At 54.8% G+C, this 19732-nt stretch overlaps 2 protein-coding genes across 7 annotated transcripts in view; one reads left to right on the top strand and one right to left on the bottom strand.

Annotated features, from left to right (window-relative positions):
* RUNDC3A (RUN domain containing 3A) overlaps positions 1–3271 on the top strand; it is a 10698-nt gene extending 7427 nt beyond the window's left edge. For 2 of the 4 annotated variants that reach the window (XM_011985910.1, XM_011985911.1), the window contains exons 8-11: positions 36–193; positions 959–1096; positions 1193–1299; positions 2072–3271. In XM_011985910.1, the coding sequence (XP_011841300.1) occupies positions 36–193; positions 959–1096; positions 1193–1299; positions 2072–2091 (423 nt within the window). In that variant the 3' untranslated portion in view covers positions 2092–3271. The remainder of the gene's footprint in view (positions 1–35; positions 194–958; positions 1097–1192; positions 1300–2071) is intronic. The other 2 variants (XM_011985908.1, XM_011985909.1) reach the window with 1 other exon arrangement.
* Positions 3272–4236: 965 nt separating this feature from the next.
* Positions 4237–9533, bottom strand: SLC25A39 (solute carrier family 25, member 39). Of its 3 annotated transcripts, none has more exons than XM_011985913.1 (12): positions 9387–9533; positions 8137–8236; positions 7944–8003; positions 7468–7512; positions 7079–7188; positions 6312–6379; positions 6046–6170; positions 5670–5843; positions 5234–5343; positions 4967–5048; positions 4808–4888; positions 4237–4726 (listed from the first exon to the last, which is right to left on the bottom strand). In XM_011985913.1, exons 2-12 carry the CDS (start codon positions 8219–8221, stop codon positions 4611–4613), a joined length of 1056 nt encoding a protein of 351 aa, XP_011841303.1. In that variant the 5' UTR covers positions 8222–8236; positions 9387–9533; the 3' UTR covers positions 4237–4610. The 3 variants fall into 3 exon arrangements, with proteins under 3 accessions (XP_011841303.1, XP_011841302.1, XP_011841304.1); XM_011985912.1 differs by having other exon boundaries at positions 7079–7212; positions 9387–9525; XM_011985914.1 differs by lacking the exon at positions 7468–7512 and having other exon boundaries at positions 9387–9503.
* Between the last annotated feature and the right edge of the window lie 10199 nt (positions 9534–19732).

A 19732-nucleotide genomic window follows, 5' to 3' on the forward strand; every position in this document is an offset into this window, starting at 1 on the left:
CTCCCCGCCGCCCAGGCTGAGCCGGCGCCCCGCAGGGCTACCTGGAGGAGCTGGTGCGTCTGCGCGAGTCGCAGTTGAAGGACCTGGAGGCGGAGAACCGGCGGCTGCAGCTGCAGCTGGAGGAGGCGGCGGCGCAGAACCAGCGCGAGAAGAGGGAGCTGGAAGGCGTGATCCTGGAGCTGCAGGAGCAGCTGTGAGCGCATGGCCTGCCCTAACCCCTGACCCCGGCCGCCCCGACCACATCATCGGGCGAACCCCATCTTCACTTCCATCGACTCTAACATCACCCAATACGAGCACCCACCTCTCCAGCATCAACCCTCTGATCTAGCCAGCCCACCCCTAGATGCCCACAATGATCTTCTAACATTGCCCCCAGCATAAGATCCAGTGACTTCCAACAGCCAGAGCCCCACTTCACCCTCAGTTACCCTTCAGCTAGAGTGGCCATCCAACCTTACTGCAGGGACCCCACGTCACTCACGAGGACCTGCGGTGTTGCTCTTCAACCTTCAACACGATTGCACACTTCCCAGCGTTCATCACCTCACTCACCTGCACCACAGGCTCACTGACCATCATCACCCGCTGTGACCCCCGACCTCACCCCTGCCGATCCCTGTAACACTTCTTCTCTAAGCCTTTCCATCACCCTGATCTTGCGGCAGGATCCCCAAGACGACCTTACCCTTCAGGGATTCCCACACTATTCTCCACTGAAGCCCCCATCACCCCAACTGACCCCTACAACATTGTACCATTCCCTCCAACTCCCTGTCACCCCTCCACCCCAGTACCACCTCCACTTCTTCCCGGGATCTGGCCCACTGACCCCAACACCGTATCCCCATTTTTGCCGCTCAGATTTCATTCCTGACCCCTCCCTCATCCCCTTGCTGAATCTCCTTCCTCACTTCTCCTACTTCCAGCCAGGCCTGACTCCTCCTCCCCCTCCCAGGACAGGTCTGATCCCCAGTGACCACGCCCCTCTGGCCCAGGGTTCCAAGGAGCTCACTACACCCCTGGTCAACCAATGGCCCTCACTGGGAACGCTTAATGGGGCCGAGGGCGCCAGCAACTCCAAGCTCTACCGGAGGTAAGCCCCAGCCGGGTGCGGCTTGGGCCTGCGAGCGGGTCGTCCTGGGGAAGAAGGGCTTCCTCTACCGGTGCACCAGCTCTCGCTCTGCCGCAGACACAGCTTCATGAGCACGGAGCCCCTGTCAGCTGAAGCCAGTCTGAGCTCGGACTCCCAGCGCCTGGGAGAGGGCACACGGGACGAGGAGCCCTGGGGTCCCATCGGTGAGCTCCCCCAACCCCAACACCAACACCCAGTACCCCTCCAGGAGGGGCTGAGGCAAGGCCCTGAGGCCTCGAGGCAGGTCCTAGCCCATTGCCTCTTTCATTCTCTCAGCCTTTCTTTTCTTTTTCGAGACAGAGTCTCACTCTGTCATCCAGGCTGGAGTGCAGTGGTGCAATCTCAGCTCGTTGTAACCTCCGCCTTCCGGGTTCAAGGGATTCCCTTGCCTCAGCCTCCTGAGTAGCTGCCATTAAAGGCTCCCGCCACCACACGTGGCTAGTTTGTGTATTTTTAGAGACGCGCGGCTAATTGGTGCATTTTTAGTAGAGACGGAGTTTCGCCAGGCTGGTCTCGAACTCCTGACCTCAAGTGATTCACCCGGCTCAGCCTCCCAAAGTGCTCGGATTACAGGCGTGAGCCACTGTGCCCGGCCTCTCTCGGCCTTTTTTGAGGGCTTAGCACAGCAATTGAGAGCTTACTTGGGGTGTCAGAACCCAGCATACGCAGAACCCAACATAAATCCTGGCTGTGCTTCCTCTGACCATGTGAGCTTGGTCAATCACTTTATCTCCATGAGTCCATTCTTTGTAAAATGGGGATATTGATAATCATCAGTGTTGTCATGTGGTGAGGGCTTAGTGGCTTTTTAGTGTCATGACATCCTCAGGGGGCTCACAAACTCTAGAGGAACTCCTCAGACTAATTTGCTCTTATCTCATGCACACTGTGAACTACTTGCCTGACCATTGTTTTCCCCTTCTCTTTGGCTGCCAGGAAGCTCAGAGCCAAATTAGTGGCTCCCTTCGAGCGAATGCCCAGGACTTCAACGCATGCACTTTGTGTTGACCTCATCCCTGGCTTCACCTTGGTTTTTCCCATCCTAGTTCTCCCTATGCCTGGATAACCCGTCTTTTCTTTTTTATAAGCAACCACACTGTATTGGATGACCCTAGACCTTCTTTGAGACAAGGCAGGCTGTGGCCATGTAGCCCCATCACACTGTTTGTGATTGTCTGTGTGTCTGTCTCCCCCACCAGACTGTGAGCTCCATGAGGGCAGGGACCGTGTCTTGTCCGTTCTCTGTATCCCCAGTGCTTGGAACAGAGCGAGTGCTCACTGTGTATTTAATAAATGGACAAAGAGAGAGGATGACCCTCAGGGGGAGACAGAGACATCAACTGACGATTACAATACAGTGTCCCCAGCGCCGTGCCTGGCACAGGCAGGTGCTTAACCAAAGTTTAACTGAAAATGGCAAATGCCCTGGAATATATCAAGGTCCCCTGGGGGGTGACTTGAGGGCTGCCCCTTCACTGCCCACCCCTCTACCAACTCCCACACATGCAGACTGGTTGCCCGGCCTCACCCGCCCTCTCTCCCCAGGGAAGGACCCCACGCCCTCCATGCTGGGCCTCTGCGGCTCCCTGGCCTCCATTCCCAGCTGCAAGTCCCTGGCGAGCTTCAAATCCAACGAGTGCCTGGTGAGCGACAGTCCCGAGGGCAGCCCGGCACTGAGCCCCAGCTGAGGAACGGCATGGGCAGTGCTAGCCCCACCTGCCAGGGGCCATGGACGCCTGCCACCTTTCTTCAACAAGAGTCCCCCAGTCCAGGCTACCCTTGCAGAGAACGCTGCCCACCAAGCCAGGGTTCTCTCGGGGAAGATCCCCTCTACTCACCTTAGCTTCCTTGCCTGTGGCAGCACGGGCTGCGGAGGAAAGCAGGCTGAGCCAGGAGGCAGGGGTGCCCAAGCCGCAGGGACCCCTGGGGAAGCCTGCTCCATTCTTCTGGTGACCCTGGCACTCCCTCACTCATCTCCCCTTCCCCCTCAGGAGCTGGTGGCCCAGTTTCCACACCCCCACCTCCCAGTCTCTAGCCTGTCCATCTGTCCCTGTGTATGCCCTGGAGTCACTCCTTCCTCAGCCCCCAGGGCAGGAGCTCTGCGGGGGATCAGGCAAATAAAAACCAGAGGACTGAGGGCAGCCTTGTATGTGGGGGGCTGGGGAAGGGCCCCGTCCTGAGGTCTGAAGTAGAGTCAGTGCCTGGCCCGTGACCAAGGTCAGGCAGCACTAGCATATGCCCTGTAGGGACAGGCAGGCCAGCACTCAGGGAGTGGGTAGCTTCTGTGTTAAGTGCCCAAAATATTAGGTCTGCCCAGGGCAGGCCCAAGACATGCAAGTGCCCTCCAACCCAACAGCCTTTAAGAATTCGCTCAATCCCAGGCTGAGGAGGCCGAGCACGCCGGGGGCAGGATGGAGGCACACCCTGGTGGGGCCAGTGCCCTGTGCTGCCTCAGCAATGGTGCTTTAGCCCAAAGTTGCAGACTCCTCTTAGGCCAGAGCCTGGCAGTTAAGCGGCCCTCACTCCTCTGCTGTCGCTTAAGTGTGCCCTTAAGGAGAGATGTTACCATCCCCAATTTTTTTTTTTTTTTTGAGATGGAGTCTCGCTCTGTTGCCAGGCTGGAGTGCAGGGGCGCCATTTCGGCTCACTGCAAACTCCGCTTCCCAGGTTCAAGGGATTCTCCTGCCCCAGCCTTCCAAGTAGCTGGGACTTGACAGGCGCCCGCCACCATGCCCAGCTAACTTTTGTATTTTTAGTAGAGACGAGGTTTCACCGTGTTAGCCAGGATGGTCTTGATCTCTTGCCCTTGTGATCCACTCGCCTTGGCCTCCCAAAGCACTGGGATTACAGGCATGAGCCACCATGCCCGGCTCCTACCATCCCCTATTCTAACCCTAACATGGGGGTGGTCCCCGAAGGGACCTCACCATCAGAATATCTACTTGTGGTCCCTCACACTCTAGGTCCTCACCCCGACTGACTCTCACCAAGCTGGAGAGGTCCTCTTTATGGGTGCCACCCTGGGCAGCCAAACCAGCACCAGGGTCCCTCCCAATCCTCCCTCCCAGCCACCCCAGGCCCCAAAAGGACAGGCGCCAGGCAGAAGTTCATCATCTTTACACTGAAGGAATTAACAGGGGTCAGGGAGACTATGCCAGGCTGAGGGTTTCTCGGTTTCCGGAGACAGGCCCAGCTACAGCAAACACAGGGAAACACAAAGGGAGCAACTGGAAGATTTGGTCTTGAACTTGGGGGGTGGGAAAGTGATGATCCCCACGATTGGAGCAGCAGGAAGAAGCTGCGTCTGAGGAAGGGCTGGGCCGCCCAGAGGGACAGCCCTGCCCTGGAGCTTGTCGCTAGCAGGGAAGGGAAACAAGCCCCCTCCCTCAGTGCTGAGAAAAAGGCACTTGGCTGGGTATCCTCCTGCCCTCTCCCCATCCATGGGAGAGATGGGGTCCTTGCCTCCATGCCCCTTTCAGCTGCCCAGAAGCCGGTCCTGGTTCAGCCTCTGGAAGAAGCTTTTGCCGAACTCATAGGTGCTGATCATGATGGCGCAGGAGGGGGCAGCCTTGATGATCCGAGGAAGGAAGCCTGCAGTGGAAAGGAGGCCTGGGTCAGGGGTCAGGATCGCAGGCCCCGCCCTGCGCCCAACCCCAACACCCACACACTGACCTGCAAAGAGTCCCTTGGTGCCAGACTCGGCGCGGATCCTCCGCAGCAGCAGCCAGGTGGAGCCCACATGCAGGGGGTTCACTGCAAACGCGACGCCGGCTCAGTGAGGCCCCATTCAGGACCCCGCCTGTCCCCTGCCACACCCGTCTGGGCCCTCACCTCTCACAGCCTCCATTGCTCCCAGCGCGACCTGGCGTTGGGTCTTCACCACATCAAAGGGTAGAGTCAGCACTGCAGCCACCTGGTGGGGCGGGCAGGGACAGGGCTCAGCTCCACTTCCAGGACCCCCAGCCCTTCCTCCCAGATGGCTCTTGCGGCCGGGAGGGACAAAGGCCTCATGGGGTCTGCTTCTGGGCATCTCCAAAAACCCTCAGGCCCCCCCCAGGGAGACCTCCACTGGCCTCACCTCCAGCCCAGTCCACTTACCGTCCCTGAGATGCCACCAGCCACAAAGCTCATGCCCACAGAAGTCTGGTCCTTCGGCCTGAGTCCATTCAGCCAGCTCTTCACCAGCTCATAGTTGAACCAGTACAGGGCTTGGGGAGGGGGATGCACTGATTAGAGATGGGGAGGGCAAGGAGGTAGTCCCAGACCTTCCATCTTTCACTGCTACCACTCCCTCCCAGCTGTGAGTGTTCTCTGCTACATGCAGGCTTGGAAGCAGGCTCTCTGTAGGAATTAATCTCCTGACAGCCTGGGCAAATACTCTACCTGCTACACCCATTTCACAGCTGAGAAACCCATGGCTCAGAAAAGCTAAGTAACTTCGTGGTTACTAGTTACAAAGCTGGGAGTTGGCCGTAGACCCTTTGTGTATCACCCCAGGGTTCCCTCATCCACCCCCTACAGCCCAGGTGCCTACCTGAGAAGGGCACATCTCGAAGGGCAGTGGGGCCCCAGCCCAGCCACAGTGAGCGCCAGCCACCCTGAGCCACTGCAGCTCGAACACAGGCACCCAACTCCCGGTACGACACATGCCGAGCCTGCAGCTTTGTCCGCATAAGCTCCAGGGGGCTGACCACAGTCACGGTGCCCACTGTGTGGGGATTGGGGTGACAGTGCGGAGAAGTCAGGTCACAGGTCTTACATGGCATCATGTAACTGCTGCCCCAGGTCTAGGGACCTAGAACATCCCCCGCACCCCCAGGCTGGCAGAGGTTGGGGCTGGGAGCTGGGACTGACTGGGCTTGGGCAGAGCTGGGGACAGAGGGAGGTCAACGGCCCAAGATTATGCTCACAGCGGGCCAGAGCGCCAGCCACCATGGGTGCGTAGAGGTCAGAGGTCAGGGCTCGACCACATAGGAAGGCCTTGAGTTGGTCGTAGGCAGTGAAGTAGATGGCGGTAGCTGGCACAGTCATCACCCTGGAGATACGGAGAGAGGTTAGCTGGGACTCCCAAAAGGACCCAAACTTTTAAAGCATCACCTGCCCCACCTAGCCATTCAATAGGGCGCAAGGAGTCAGGAGGTACCAGAGAAGAGGGGTGCAGGATCCGGCTACTCACAGGGTGGCGGGGAGGCCGCTCCAGAGGGTCCTGGTGCCCTCATGCCTCACGATCTTCACGAAGGCGTCCTGGCCAAGCAGGCACCAGCCCAGGGGAAGAGGAGGGACACAAGTGAGGTCTGTGATGGGGCTGGCCTAGGCTGGGCCTTTGCCTGACGCCCTCAGCCTCTGCCCACAGCCCTCAAGCCTCCCTGCCTCTACACGTGCAATACCCCAGTTGGGTCCAGGTGGACACCTGGTCACCCTTCAAAAACCTCATGGAGGCCAGGCACAGTGGCTCACACCTGTAATCCCAGCCAGCACTTTGGGAGGCCAAGGCGGATAAATCACTTGAGGCAGGGGTTCAAGACCAGCCTGGCCAACGTGGCAAAACCCCGTCTCTACTAAAAATACAAAAATTAGCGTCTACTAAAAATACAAAAATTAGCGTCTACTAAAAATACAAACATTAGCGGCAGGTGCTGATGCACGCCTGTAATCCCAGCTATTTGGGAGGCTGAGGCAGAAGAATCACTTGAACCCAAGAGGTGGAGGTTGCAGTGAGCTGAGATCACGCCACCGCACTCCAGCCTGGGTGACAAGAGCCAGACTCCATCTAAAAAGAAAACAACACCTCAAAGAGATACTGCCTTCTCCGGAAGCACTTTCTGACTGAACTGGCTACCTCTGCGTGCCTTGCCTAACCCCTTCTTTCCTGGGGCTGCTGCCCAGCCAGACCCAACTCCTCACAGACACTGGCGAATCCCTATGGACCCAGCTGCTCCTCACCATGGTGCCAGTGAAACGGGTAGGGTCTTGAAACCAGGTGGCACAGCGGGCACCATTTGGGCACAGGTACAGGGGCTCCAGGACACCATTGCAGTACAGGAGGCACTTCCCTGTGGATTGGAGAGAGGAGGGCACTGGGGAAAGGCAAGGGACGTTATAATGACAGGACCCTAGAACCTTGCAGGGAAGCAGTGGGCTCCTATCCCTGGAAGGCCAGTAAAGGCCAGGTCCCTGTGTGGATGTTCTGGTGCAGGTCATGGGACTGGCTGGCGGGACCTGGGCGTATACACTAGTCCATGGCTGTGGAGTCCACTGGTGCCCTGGGGACAGGGACAAGGACTCTCTCCCCCTTGAACCCTCCCAGGCTCCCTGTGGCTTGGGGCACTCACATTTGGTATAGGAGAGGCTCCACAGTCTGGAGGAAGGCGTCAACTCTAAAATACAAGGCAGCCCCTCAAGTCAGGAGAGCCCCCACCCGCCCCAGGGACCCCATCTCTGGAAGATCTTTTTATTTTATTTTTTGAGATACAGTCTTGCTCTGTCGCCCACCCTGGAGCATAGTTGCACAATCTCAGCTCACTGCAACTTCCACCTCCCGGGTTCAAGCGATTCTCCTGCCTTAGCCTCCCGAGTGGCTGGGACTACAGGCGCCCGCCACCAAGCCCGGCTAATTTTTGTAGTTTTAGTAGTGAGGGGGTTTCACCATGTTGGCCAGGCTGGTCTTGAACTCCTGACCTCAGGTGATCCGCCCGCCTCAGCCTCCCAAAGCGCTGGGATTACAGGTGTGAGAAACCACGGCTGGCCTCTGGGAGATCTTTCTTTTGCCCAGGCACCACCCCTCACTAGCTCCAGGTCAGGTACTCACCGCTGGCCATGGAGGGCCGCTGAGACTGCAGACGAACCTTCACCACGTCCAGGGGTGTCACTGGGGGAGGAAGTGGGTCTGAGGGCTCCTTTCAGGACCCCACCCCTAGGACTCCTCCCCCAGGACCACACAGCCTCCAATCTCTGGTCTGCCCCATCCCCACCTGCCCCCACCCCACCTCCCAAGGTCTTACTGAAGAGGGAGGTGACCACAGCCCCAGCGCCTGAGGCCACCATTTGCTGGAGGGGGCTGATACCCCCAAGGTCTTGGTCAGCCATCTTGAAGCTTCAGTCCTGAAAACCAAACCTCAAATGGAGCAAAATTCCAGGGATGGCAGGAAAGGAGGCAGGGCCACTGTGAGACTTTTTCTCTGAGACGGAGTCTCGCTCTGCACACTGTCGCCAAGCTGGAGTGCAGTGGCACCACCTCGGCTCACTGCAACCTCCACACCCATCTCCCACCAACCCCCGTTCATGCTATTCTCTCGCCTCAGCCTCCGAAGTAGCTGGAACTACAAGCTCGCACCACCTCGCCTAGCTAATTTTTGTATTTTTAGTAGAGACGGAGTTTTACCATGTTGGCCAAGATGGTCTCAATCTTCTGACCTCGTGATCCGCCCGCCTAGGCTTCCCCAAGCACTGGAATTACAGGCGGGTGCCACCGCGCCCGGCCCGCTATGAGACCTTAACCCGACCCTTACCCACCGCCCTTGAAACATCAGTTGCCTCAACAACCCTGGCAATGACCTCTAAAGCAGGGACTGTCCGCCCCACTCCGCCGGGGGAAACTAAGGCATGGGGAGACGAGGTGGCCTGCCCAAGGTCACTCAGGAGTGGCTCCGAAGGAAGCTGGGGTGCCAGACCTATCTCTCGATTGCAATAGGGGCCAGGGCCGTTCCCTCGTCTACCTCGCACGTGTCCACTGCTCACCTCCTACGTGCAGGCGCGGGTTTGGCCCTCGTGGCCCCAAAATCAGAGTACCTGTGTCGTCCCTGCAGCCCCTACTCCAGCACCAAGGCCCCGGGCGGGCACCTGCGAGCCCAAGTTACCGGGCGTGGAGGAACGGCCGGGCACCGAGGGTGACGCGTAAACAGATCTAGTGACCACGAAGGGCCCGTCGCCTCCTCGGGACTGCGGGCTGGGATGCCCGGCCCTCCCCGCACGGCCGAACGGGCCAGACCCGCCGCCCGTAGAGAAAGAGCAGTCTCTGGCCTCCCGCCCCAAAATACAGGCCCGGGGCGCAGCCGAGAGAGCGGGAAGTAGGGACGTAGAGCCAGGATCTCTCCCCGACGCTCGGCTACACTCCCGGCACCGGAGCGCGCAGAGCCGCCAGATGAGGAGGACCACGCCAGCCCGACGGCCCCAGCACCGGCCCTGGCTCGCACGGCCGCCCAGAGACCCCCGCTTCTGTCTCCGTCCCCAGCCCTGGCCCAGCACCGCCTACCTGGCTCTAGGCTGGTGCTCGTGCGGCTCGGAGCCCAGGGCCGGGCGGGCCCATACCGGCTCCGGCTCCAGTGCGGGGTCCGCGCGCCCTCGCCGAGCCCCCGGGCCAACGCCGAAAGAAGCCAAGTGGGCCCCGCCCCCACACCGCTGCGCGAGGCCCCGCCCGCCGCGGGCCGACCATCCGCAAACCCGGAGTGTCTCCGGCTCCGCCCACTCGCGTCTCCGCCGTGACCTGCGGCGGTCCAGCCCCCTTGCCGGGGCCGCGCGGGCAGGTTCCAAGCCTGTCTAGCGCTAAGACCTGCAGGCCAACGTCGCGGTCTCCACGTCGCGCTAAAACCTGGCAGCAGCAGGCACTTCCAGCACCTTTTTTTAGCCAGCATCTTTTTCAGCCTCGCTCTGTCGCCCAGGCTGGAGGGCAGTGGCGCGATCTAGGCTCACTGCAGCCTCGACCTCCCGAGCTCAAGCGATCCTCCCGCCTCAGCCTCCCGAGTAGCTGGGACAACAAGAGCGCGCCGCCACGCCCGGCTTGTTTGTTATTTTTATTTTTGTCTCCCTAGGTTGCCCAGGCTAGTCTGGAACTCCTGGGCTCAAGCGATCCGCCCACCTCGGTCTCCGAAAGTGCTGGGATTCCAGGCGTGAGTCGCCGCGCCGTCCTTAACAGCGCATTTGCACCAGCCCCGCCCCGGCCGCGCGCGGCACTGGGAGCCCCAGCGCCTTCCGGACGGCGAGGGTGATGCACTGGCCCCCTTCCTCGGGGTCCTCAGGTGCGTGGCGGCGGCAGTGAGAATGAGTTATTCGAGATCGCCGAGAGACCGCACAATAACGGCGAAGTTACTTGCCGGGCTCCCCGCCGAGACTTGAAAACTTCTCAACGACTTGTCTCGCCGGCCTTAGCATCGCCCCCATTTTGCAGGTTACGGAACAGGCCTGCAACTGCAAAACGCTTTGTAAACCACAGGGCCCCGCGCGGGTGTGCGCCACTGGGTGAGCCGAGCTACAGCCCGGGCCGGGCGGGCTGGGACGAGAGCAGGCTGAGGGAGCCGGGAAAGCCATGGGGAGCCACATCCCACTTCCGCGTGACCTTGAGAAAATCACAACCCCGCCTAAGGCCCAGAATGACTCCCGCGCGGGAAGGGAATGCACACTGAGGGCGGGAGGACACCGACGTTTTGCTGTTGGTTGCACTCGCATCGTGATTTCTTCTGAGTCTCAAAACTCTTTGCAGTAGGTTATTGTTGAAATAGATTACCCCAACCCCAAGCCGAGCGCGGTGGCTCACGCCTGTAATCCAGCACTTTAGGAGGCCGAGGCGGGCGGATCACTTGAAGTCAGGAGTTCGAGACCAGTCTGGCCAATATGGTGAAACCCCGTCTCTACTAAAAATACAAAATTAGCCAGGCATGGTGGCGGGCCCCTGTAATCCCAGCTACTCGGGAGGCTGAGGCAGGAGAATCGCTTGAACCCGGGAGGCGGAGGCTGCAGTGAGCCGAGATGGCACCACTGCATTCCAGACTGGGCAACAGAGTGAGACTCCGTCTCAGAAAAAAAGGCCGAGCGCGGTGGCTCATGCCTGTAATCCCAGCCTTTTGGGAGGTCGAGGCGGGCGGATCATCAGAGGTCAGGAGTTCGAAAGCAGCCTGACCAACATGGTGAAACCTCGTCTCTACTAAAAATACAAAAAATTAGCTGGGCGTGGTGGCTTATGCCGGTAATCCCAGCTACTCGGGAGGCTGAGGCAGAAGAATCGCTTAAACCCGGTGGTTGCGGTGAGCCGAGACTGCGCCATTGCACTCCAGCCTGGGCAACAAGAGCGAAACTCCATCTCAAAAAGAAAAATAAATAGATTACCCCATTTTACAGAGAGTGAAACTGAGGCTCGACGTGAAGAGCCCGAGATTCAAACCGGCCGGTGCTTTTCCCACGGCCCCCACACTGCCTCCTCAGGAGACAGGCGGGCTTAAGTCCAGCACTGCCCTCTCCCATCCCGCTTGTCAGGGAGACACTTTATTTCCCGGGGCAACCCCGTACCCCAGGCTCCACCACCCACCTCGCGTTTAGAACTTTTGCGCCATCGTGCTTATTTGTCCTAACAGAGAAACCAGCACGCGGGGGCGGGGGGAGGAGGCGGTGGGCTAACCTGCGCCTTTAAGAAGGGTAGGCCTTAACTTTGACGTCACCGCCTTCCCCGCCCCTCATTCCCCTACTGGTCGCGTTCGGCGCTGGAGCAGCGCAGTCAGCAGGCGCCTGCCGGGTTAGCACGTGGATGTCGAGGAGCCAACTATCAGCTTTCCCTGAGAGAATGCCTTTGGGCTCCGGCAGAGCTCGGAAACTCCAGCTTGGGAGCAGGGAGAGTGCAATCTGTGGCCTGTAAAGGGGCCGCTGGGCAAAAGGACCCGAGAGAAGGTGTCCTTTCCATTCCCTTCCCACCTCAAGCTGAGTTCAGAAATGACACGAAATAATTTTATCAACTATCATTCAAGGTCGGGCTCACGTCTGTAATCCCAGCACTTTGGCAGGCCGAGGTGGACAGATCACCTGAGGACAGGAGTTCGAGACCAGCCTGACCAACATGATGAAACCCCGTCTCTACTAAAAATACAAAAATTAGCCGGCCGTGGTGGTGCGCACCTTTAGTCTCAGCTAATAGGGAGGCTGAGGCTGCAGAATCGCTTGATCCCGCGAGGTCGAGGCTGCAGTGAGCCGAGGTTGCACCACTGCACTCCAGCCTGGATGACACAGGGAGACTTTGTCTCAAAAAATAATAGGTAGATAGATAGATAGATAAACAAACTATCAGTCAAGGTGAGAACCTACTCTCCACCAACGTTCTTTACAACTTCGACGTTTTGGTTTACAGAACAGGGGAGGAAACTGACGGCTCTTGTGTGTAGTGATTTTACTGGTGTGGAGGAGAACCCAGACTTTCTCTGCACACACTCTCCCGTTTTACAGATGAGAAAAGGGAGGCCCTCAAGGTCACTCAAATAAAAGAGTCAGCATTAGATCCCCCAAAGTGCCTGAGCCAGATGAGCGCCCACCCTTTCCAGTTCTCAGCCCAGATGCTCTGCTCCAGCAGCGCCCTGACCTGGCTTTCCATCTCGCCTGCCTCTTACAAGCGTCTTAAGACCTCTAAGCTTTAGTTTCCCCATTTACAAAATGAGCTGATGGTGATGATAATGCACCTTCCCCTAGGGATTATGTAAGGATTGAATGCATTAATAGCTGTGACGTGCTTAGAACCCTGGCCCATGGCAAGCATTCTATGACGACAACTACTGTTGCTGTTACTGTACTGTTATTAATTGCTCTCTAGAACCTGTGGCATGGAAAGTTCCCCAGATTCTGGCCCCACCTCTGCCTCTAATATACAGTCATGGATAATAATATCTCCTTATACCCAGAACGAAGGTCACCAGCGCAAAGTAGTACAGCCAGAAATCAAACCTGGGGACCTCTGAGCGTGTTTCCCCAACAGTACTTTGAGGGCCTTGCACTCCATTTCCGGTTTTCTTTTTGTGATGATCTCAGATAGGATCCTTAGAGATTTGTCAATACACCTGTTTCCTCATCTGAAAATGAAGACCATATCACCTGCCCTCCCTAATGTACAGATTCTTAATATCATGTCTGAAAGCCACATGAAGAGTCAATAAACAGTCCTGTGAGCCCTGCCAGGGGCCCAGAGCCGTGTGGATCACAGTCCTTGCCTTCTGCAGAATGTAAATGCTTTGAAGCTTAGAGAACCATGTGGCCTCATGGGTGTGACCAAAGCAGTGGCCACTGGAGAGGTTATCCATGGGTGATGGGACACCTCTGGACCTCATGAAGTCTCTCCCAAGAATGACTGTGGCAGGTCAGGGTGGAGGAGGAGCCTTGACATGCTCCAGAAGTTCTGGAGGCCTGACTCGACACGCCCACCCACGAGGAGCAAGCCTGGAAGGCTGCAGAGGTGGCCACTGACCTGGCTGACTCGGGCAAGGTTTATGTGTGTATGTGTGTGCGTGTATATATGTATATTTGTGTGTGTATATGTGTGTGTGCACCCAGTGGTCTTTCCAGAGGCAACACATAGCCCCATGTGGCCGTCTGCAGCTTCCTCGCACAGATGGAAAAGCAGAAACTCCCCCTTTTTAATTGTAAAAGGGGAGAAGAAAATACCAGCTGCAGGGGTGGTTGTGGAGACCGAGGGACCAGTCCTCACCTGATACCCAAAGGGCCAGTTTATTACAAAGCTGAATTTGTCCAGGGCAAGCCCTGGGACAGGGGCAGTGTCCCATCCAGCTCGCACCTCCAGGGCCTAGGAAGACATCTCTGGGGCTGAAGTGGGACTCAAGGGCTTCACCCATGGATGGGACCACACCAGCACCTCTGAGTCCCGGGCCAGCACTGTCTGTATCTAGAGTAGCCTCCCAAAGCAGGGCCCAGGGCTTCGGAACCTCTGAGGTCCCCGCCCCCTATTGCCCAGCGGAAAAGTCCAAATCCCAGGTCCACAGCTAAATGTAGTCTGATCTTTAATGGATTCTGAGGATGGAAAGGAGTAGGGGAGTGATGGAGGACTTTATTGGAACAAATGGAGAAAATGGAATAAGGTCTGTATGATAGATATTACTTTTTTTTTTTTGAGACAAAGTCTTGCTCTGCGCCACCATGCCCGGCTAATTTTTGTTTTTGTTTTTTGTTGTTTTTTTTGTTTTTTTAGTAGAGACCAGGTTTCCCGTATTGGCCAGGACGGTCTCAAACTCCTGACCTCAGGTAATCCACCCACCTTGGCCTCCCAAAGTGCTGAGATTTCAGGCATGAGCCACCATGCCTGGCCTCCTGGGTTCAAGCAATTCTCTTGTCTCAGCTTCCTGAGTAGCTGGGATTACAGGTATTACCACCATGCCCGGCTAATTTTTGTATTTTCAGTAGAGACGGGGTTTTGCAATGTAGGCCAGGCTGATCTCGAACTACTGACTTCAGGTGATCCACCCAACTCGGCCTCCCAAAGTGCTGAAATTATAGGCGTGAACCACAGCACCTGGCCAATATTACTTTATCAGTGTTAAAATTTCTGGAGTGTGATAATAATACTGTGATTTTGTAGGAGAATGCCCTGTTCTTAGGAAACACATACTGTAGTGTTTAGAGATGAATAAAGTGTTATGATGTCTGTAACTTAGTCTTAAATGGCTCAGCAATAAAAGAAGCCAGGTCTGGTAGCTCATGCCTGTAAGGGAGGCTGAGGCAGGAGGATCGCTTGAGCCCAGGAGTTTGAGACCAGCCTGGGCAACACAGGGAGACCCTGTCTCTTATCAAAAAAAAAAAAAAATAGCTGGGTGTAGTGGTGTGCATCTGTAGTCTCAGCTACTTGGGAGGCTGAGGTGGGAGGATTGCTTGAGCCCATGAGGTGGAGGCTACAGTGAGCAGTGATCCTGCCACTGCACTCCAGCCTGGGTGACAGAGCAAGATCTTATCTCAAAAAACAAACAACAAAAAAAGCCAGTGTAGAAAAATGTTAGCCCCGTCTCTACTAAAAATACAAAAATTAGCCAGGCATGGTTGTGGGTGCCTATAATCCCAGCTACTCAGGAGGCTGAGGCAGGAGAATCGCTTGAACCCAGGAGGTGGAGGTCGCAGTGAGCTGAGATCACACCACTGCACTCCAGCCTGGGTGACAGAGTGAGACTCCATCTCAAAAAAAAAAAAAACAAAAAAAAAACAGAAGATATATATATATGTGTGTGTATGTGTGTATGTGTGTGCGTGTATATATGTATATTTGTGTGTGTATATGTGTGTGTGTGTGTGTGTGTGTGTGTATATATATATATAAATAACAGCTGGGATCAGACCAATTTGGGGAAGTCCTCCCTGTCGCCCCCTGCCTCTGTGGCCTGAGAAGGTGGCCTGAAGGTGTCTGGACACCCAAGGCTTTATTGGAGGGCTCTGGGTGTGGTCTGAGGAGGTAGGCCCCTAGAGGGAGAGGGTCCTGGCTAAGACTTTCCAGAATGTCCCCCAGCCTGGGTCCCAGAGCTCTGCTCTGCTGGGGGAGCGTGGATGAATATGGAAGGTAGTTTTAGCCATAGCTACGAAAATCCTAAATGCCCAAACCCTTGACCCAGCCAGGTCACTTCTAAGCGTTTTTCTAGTCATCTACTTGTACAAGTGCGAAATGATGGTACCAGCTTGGACTTCTTCATTGCAGTCTTGTTTGTAACAGCAGAACATCCCGTGAAAGGGAACTGTTAAGTGCATGACCGTATCTCCATGTGACAAATGCACACAGCCTTGAAAGGGCGGCATTCCCTGACCTATCCAGGTGGGGTGCTTTAGATCTCGATATCATGTAAAACAATCTCAAAGACAGAGTTAAATTAAACAGCAGGTGCTGAGAGCGTGCCGGATGGTCGTTCCAAACAGCAGCGTCACTGCTCCCTAGAGGACATTTTTTTGAAATTTACGAGGCCACTGTCGTTTCTGGTTGTCACAAGACTGGGGCTTCTGGCATTTGATAGATGGCAGGTCAGGGGTGCTAAATGCCCTGTAAGGTGTAGGACAGTCTGACACAATAGGGATTTTCCAACAACAAGAACACATCTCTCAATTTCCCTCTGTCTTTCTGGACAATTACATACAATTACACACATAAGGAATGTTTGCAATTCTCAGATCTGGAAGATGGTTCTGTTTTGCCCACATACCCATGCCTTTTTTTTTTTTTTTTTTTTTTTCTTTTGAGACAGGGTCTCTCACTCTGTCACTGGTTGGAGTGCAGTAGCACGATCATGGCTCATTACAGCCTCGACCTCCCCGGCTCAAGCGATCCTCCCACCTCAGCCTCCTGAGTAGCAAACTCCCATGCCTGACTAATTCGTTTGTATTTGTTGTAGAGACAGGGTTTCGCTATGCTGCCCAGGTTGTAACCATACTTCTTTTGAATACTTACATTCTGCTGTGCATTGAGTTTTCCAGGAATAAAACCACCCCGCAATTATAGGGAAAATTGGGTTTTGTCTTCAAGAACTTTACCAAAGGTCATTTGCCATTTCATTTTTTTGTTTGTTTTGTTTTTTTGAGATGGGGTTTTGCTTTTGTCGCCCAGGCTGGAGTGCAGTGGTACAATCTTGGCTCACTGTAACCTCCGCCTCCTGGATTCAAGCAATTCTCCTGCCTCAGCCTGCCAAGTAGCTGGGATTACAGGCACCTGCCACCACGCCTGTCTAATTTTTGTATTTTTAGTAGAGACAGGGTTTCGTCATGTTGGCCAGGCTGGTCGCAAACCCCCGACCTCAGGTGATCCACCCACCTGGGCCTCCCAAAGTGCTGGGATTACAGGCATGAGCCACCGCGCCCAGCCTCATTTACCATTTCAAAATATCAGGTCCTGTCCCTGGTTGGTTGTCTAGTGGTTAGGAAAAAGAAAGACAATCTCATCCCAGTGGCCACTTGGCCCATGGGGCTGAGTCACCAACCCAACACGCCAGCACCGAGTCTGCATTTCATGTTCTCCATCTCCAGTGATGATGTGTGCATTCATGTTTTTTGTTTTTGTTTTTTTTTTTTTATTGAGACAGAGTCTCATTCTTTCGCCCAGACTGGAGTGCAGGGGTGCGATCTTGGCTCACAGCAACTCCTTGTTCTGCGTTCAAACACTTCTCCTGCCCAGCCTCCCGAGTAGCTGGGCCTACAGGCATGCGCCACCATGCCTGGCTAATTTTTGTGTTTTTAGTAGACAGGGTTTCGCCATGTTTGCTGGGCTGGTCTCGAATTCCTGACCTCAAGCGATCTGCCCGCCTCGGCCTCCCAAAGTGCTGAGATTACAGGCGTGAGCCACTGCGCCCAGCCTAAGTGTATGTTCTTTTGTGTGGTCAAGCCTGAGCTTTTGTATACATTTATTATAAATTACTTTCCTTTTATTCTTCCTCTATATGACAGCCTGAACTTTATGGAGATTTCTAAAACTGCGTGTAGGACAATTATATTACCTATGAATTTCATTTCTGAATCTTAGAGGAGAGCTACAAAACAGGTGTTACCCAAAGCACACCTTGAAGCTGATCTTGCTAAGAACCTTGGCCGGGCGTGATGGCTCACGCCTGTAATCCCAGCACTTTGGGAGGCCGAGGCGGGCGGATCACAAGGTCAGGAGATTGAGACCATCCTGGCTAACATGGTGAAACCCCGTCTCTACTAAAAATACAGAAAATTTGCCGGGCGAGGTGGCGGGCGCGTGTAGTCCCAGCTACTCAGGAGGCTGAGGCAGGAGAATGGTGTGAACCCAGGAGGTGGAGCTTGCAGTGAGCCGAGATCGCGCCACTGCACTCCAGCCTGGGTGACAGAGCAAGACTCCGTCTCAAAAAAGAAAAAGAACCTTGCAGAGGCCAGGTGCAGTGGCTCACACCTGCAATCCCAGCACTTTGGGAGGCCAAGGGAGAAGGATCACTTGAGGTCAGGCGTTCGAGACCAGACTGGCCCATATGGTGAAACCCAGTATCTACTAAAAATTAAAAAATTAGCCAGGTGTGGTGGTGCACACCTGTGATCCCAGCTAGGGAGGCCAAGGCACGAGAATCGTTTGAACCCGGGAGGTGGAGATTGCAGTGAGCTGAGATCCCTCCACTACACTCCAACCTGGATGACAGAGTGAGACACCGTCTCAAAAAAAAAAAAAGAAAAGAAAAAGAAACTTGCAGAGGATCGTAAACTCAGCGGGCACCCTCCAGTCCCATGCAGCATCATCGCTTTCTCGGGGGCTGCAAGTTCTGACTTCTCAGTGCGACCCAGGCTGTCTGAAGTAAGTTGACCACCAGACCAGCGAGGCCCTGCCATGGCTGAGCCTGGGCCACAGTGTCCCAGAAGGAGGAGGATTTGTCACAGCTACACACAGTTGGCACGTGGGCCAGACCTGTATACATCTCTGTCTTTCTTTCTTCCCTTTTTTTTTTTTTTGGTTTATTGAGCATTTCTCTTTTTTTATTTTTATTTTTAAAATTTTTGCGTGTTTGGGCTGGGCGTGGTGGCTCATACCTGTAACCCCAGCACTTTGGGAGGCCGAAGCAGATGGATCATTTGAGGTCAGGAGTTCAACACCAGCCTAACCAACATGGTGAAACCCCATCTCTACTAAACATACAAAAAAAAATTAGCTGGGCATGGTGGCACACGCCCGTGATCCCAGTTACTCAGGAGGCTGAGGCAGGAGAATCGCTAGGACCCGGGAGGCAGAGGTTGCAGTGAGTCAAGATTGTGCCACTGCACTCCAGCCTGGGTGACAAAGTGAGACTCCATCTCAAAAAAAAAAAAAAAATTTTTTTTTTTGAGTGTTTGTTGTGAGCCAAATACTGTTGTAGGCCCTGGGACACAGCAGGGAGAAAGCCCAATAAGCCACATAAAGTCCACACTCACACTATCTAGTGCAGGGGACCCAAACAAATGAGTATGTAAATTAGACATTTCAGACAGCAAGACATATGTGAGGACAATAAAACAGGGTCACGTGATAGAATGTCTGGGATGGGTTAGAAAAGAGGGCAACTAGGGAGTCCAGGAACACAATAGAGATTAACCCATGGTGAGGGTCAAGGGAGGGTGGAGCAGGCTGGGAGGAGGGGAGGGATTCACGTTAGAGGCGGAGGATGTCACGTGAGCTTACATTGGAAACATATTGTGGGGCCGGGTGAGGCGGCTCACACCTAGGGAGCTCAACACTTAGGGAGGCCAAGGCAGGAGGATCGCTTGAGCCCAGGAGTTCAAGACCAGCCTGGGCAACAAGTGAGAGCCCCATTTCTACAAAAAATTTAAAATTTAGCCTGATGTGGTGGCACGTGCCTGTAGTCCCAGCTACTCAGGAGGCTGAGGCAAGAGGATCACCTTGAGCCCAGGAGTTTGAGGTTACAGTGAGCTAATTTCACACCACTGCAGTACAGCCAGTGACAGAGCAAGACCCTGTCAAAAAAGAAAAAGAAGAAAGAAAAGAAAAAAGGAAGTAAGGAGAAAGAAGAAAGAAGAAAGATAAAAGAAAGAAAAATGAGTGAGAAAAGAAAGGAAAAGAAAGAAAGAAAGAAAATAAAAGAAATAAAAGATAAGGAAAGAAAAAAATGGAAGGAAGAAAGAGAAAGAAGGAAATAAAATAAAAGGAGAAGTATTGTGGTATGTGGTGGTTACAAACACAGGATCAGGGCCAGACCTGAATTCATTTCAGCTGTGTGACCTCAGGTCACACAGGTTGCCTAACTTCCCTTAGGGGCTTTTTATTTTCATTTTTATTTTTTTTGTTGACAGGCTGAAGTGTAGTGGCCCGATCTCGGCTCACTGCAACCTCCGCTCCGGGTTTAAGCGATTCTCCTGCCTCAGCCTTCCGAGTAG

This window comes from Mandrillus leucophaeus, unplaced genomic scaffold (genome assembly GCF_000951045.1).
Source record: "Mandrillus leucophaeus isolate KB7577 unplaced genomic scaffold, Mleu.le_1.0 Scaffold290, whole genome shotgun sequence".
In the NCBI taxonomy this organism is placed as follows: Eukaryota; Metazoa; Chordata; class Mammalia; order Primates; family Cercopithecidae; genus Mandrillus; species Mandrillus leucophaeus.

Coding starts and splice junctions, on each gene's coding strand:
- SLC25A39 (XM_011985912.1), bottom strand. CDS start 8,221: ATGGCTGACCAAGACCTTGGGGGTATCAGCCCCCTCCAGCAAATGGTG. Junction 7,213..7,467: donor GAGCCTCTCCTATACCAAAT/GTGAGTGCCCCA, acceptor GCCTTTCCCCAG/TGCCCTCCTCTCTCCAATCC. Junction 5,844..6,045: donor GGCTGGCGCTCTGGCCCGCT/GTGAGCATAATC, acceptor ATCCCCACACAG/TGGGCACCGTGACTGTGGTC.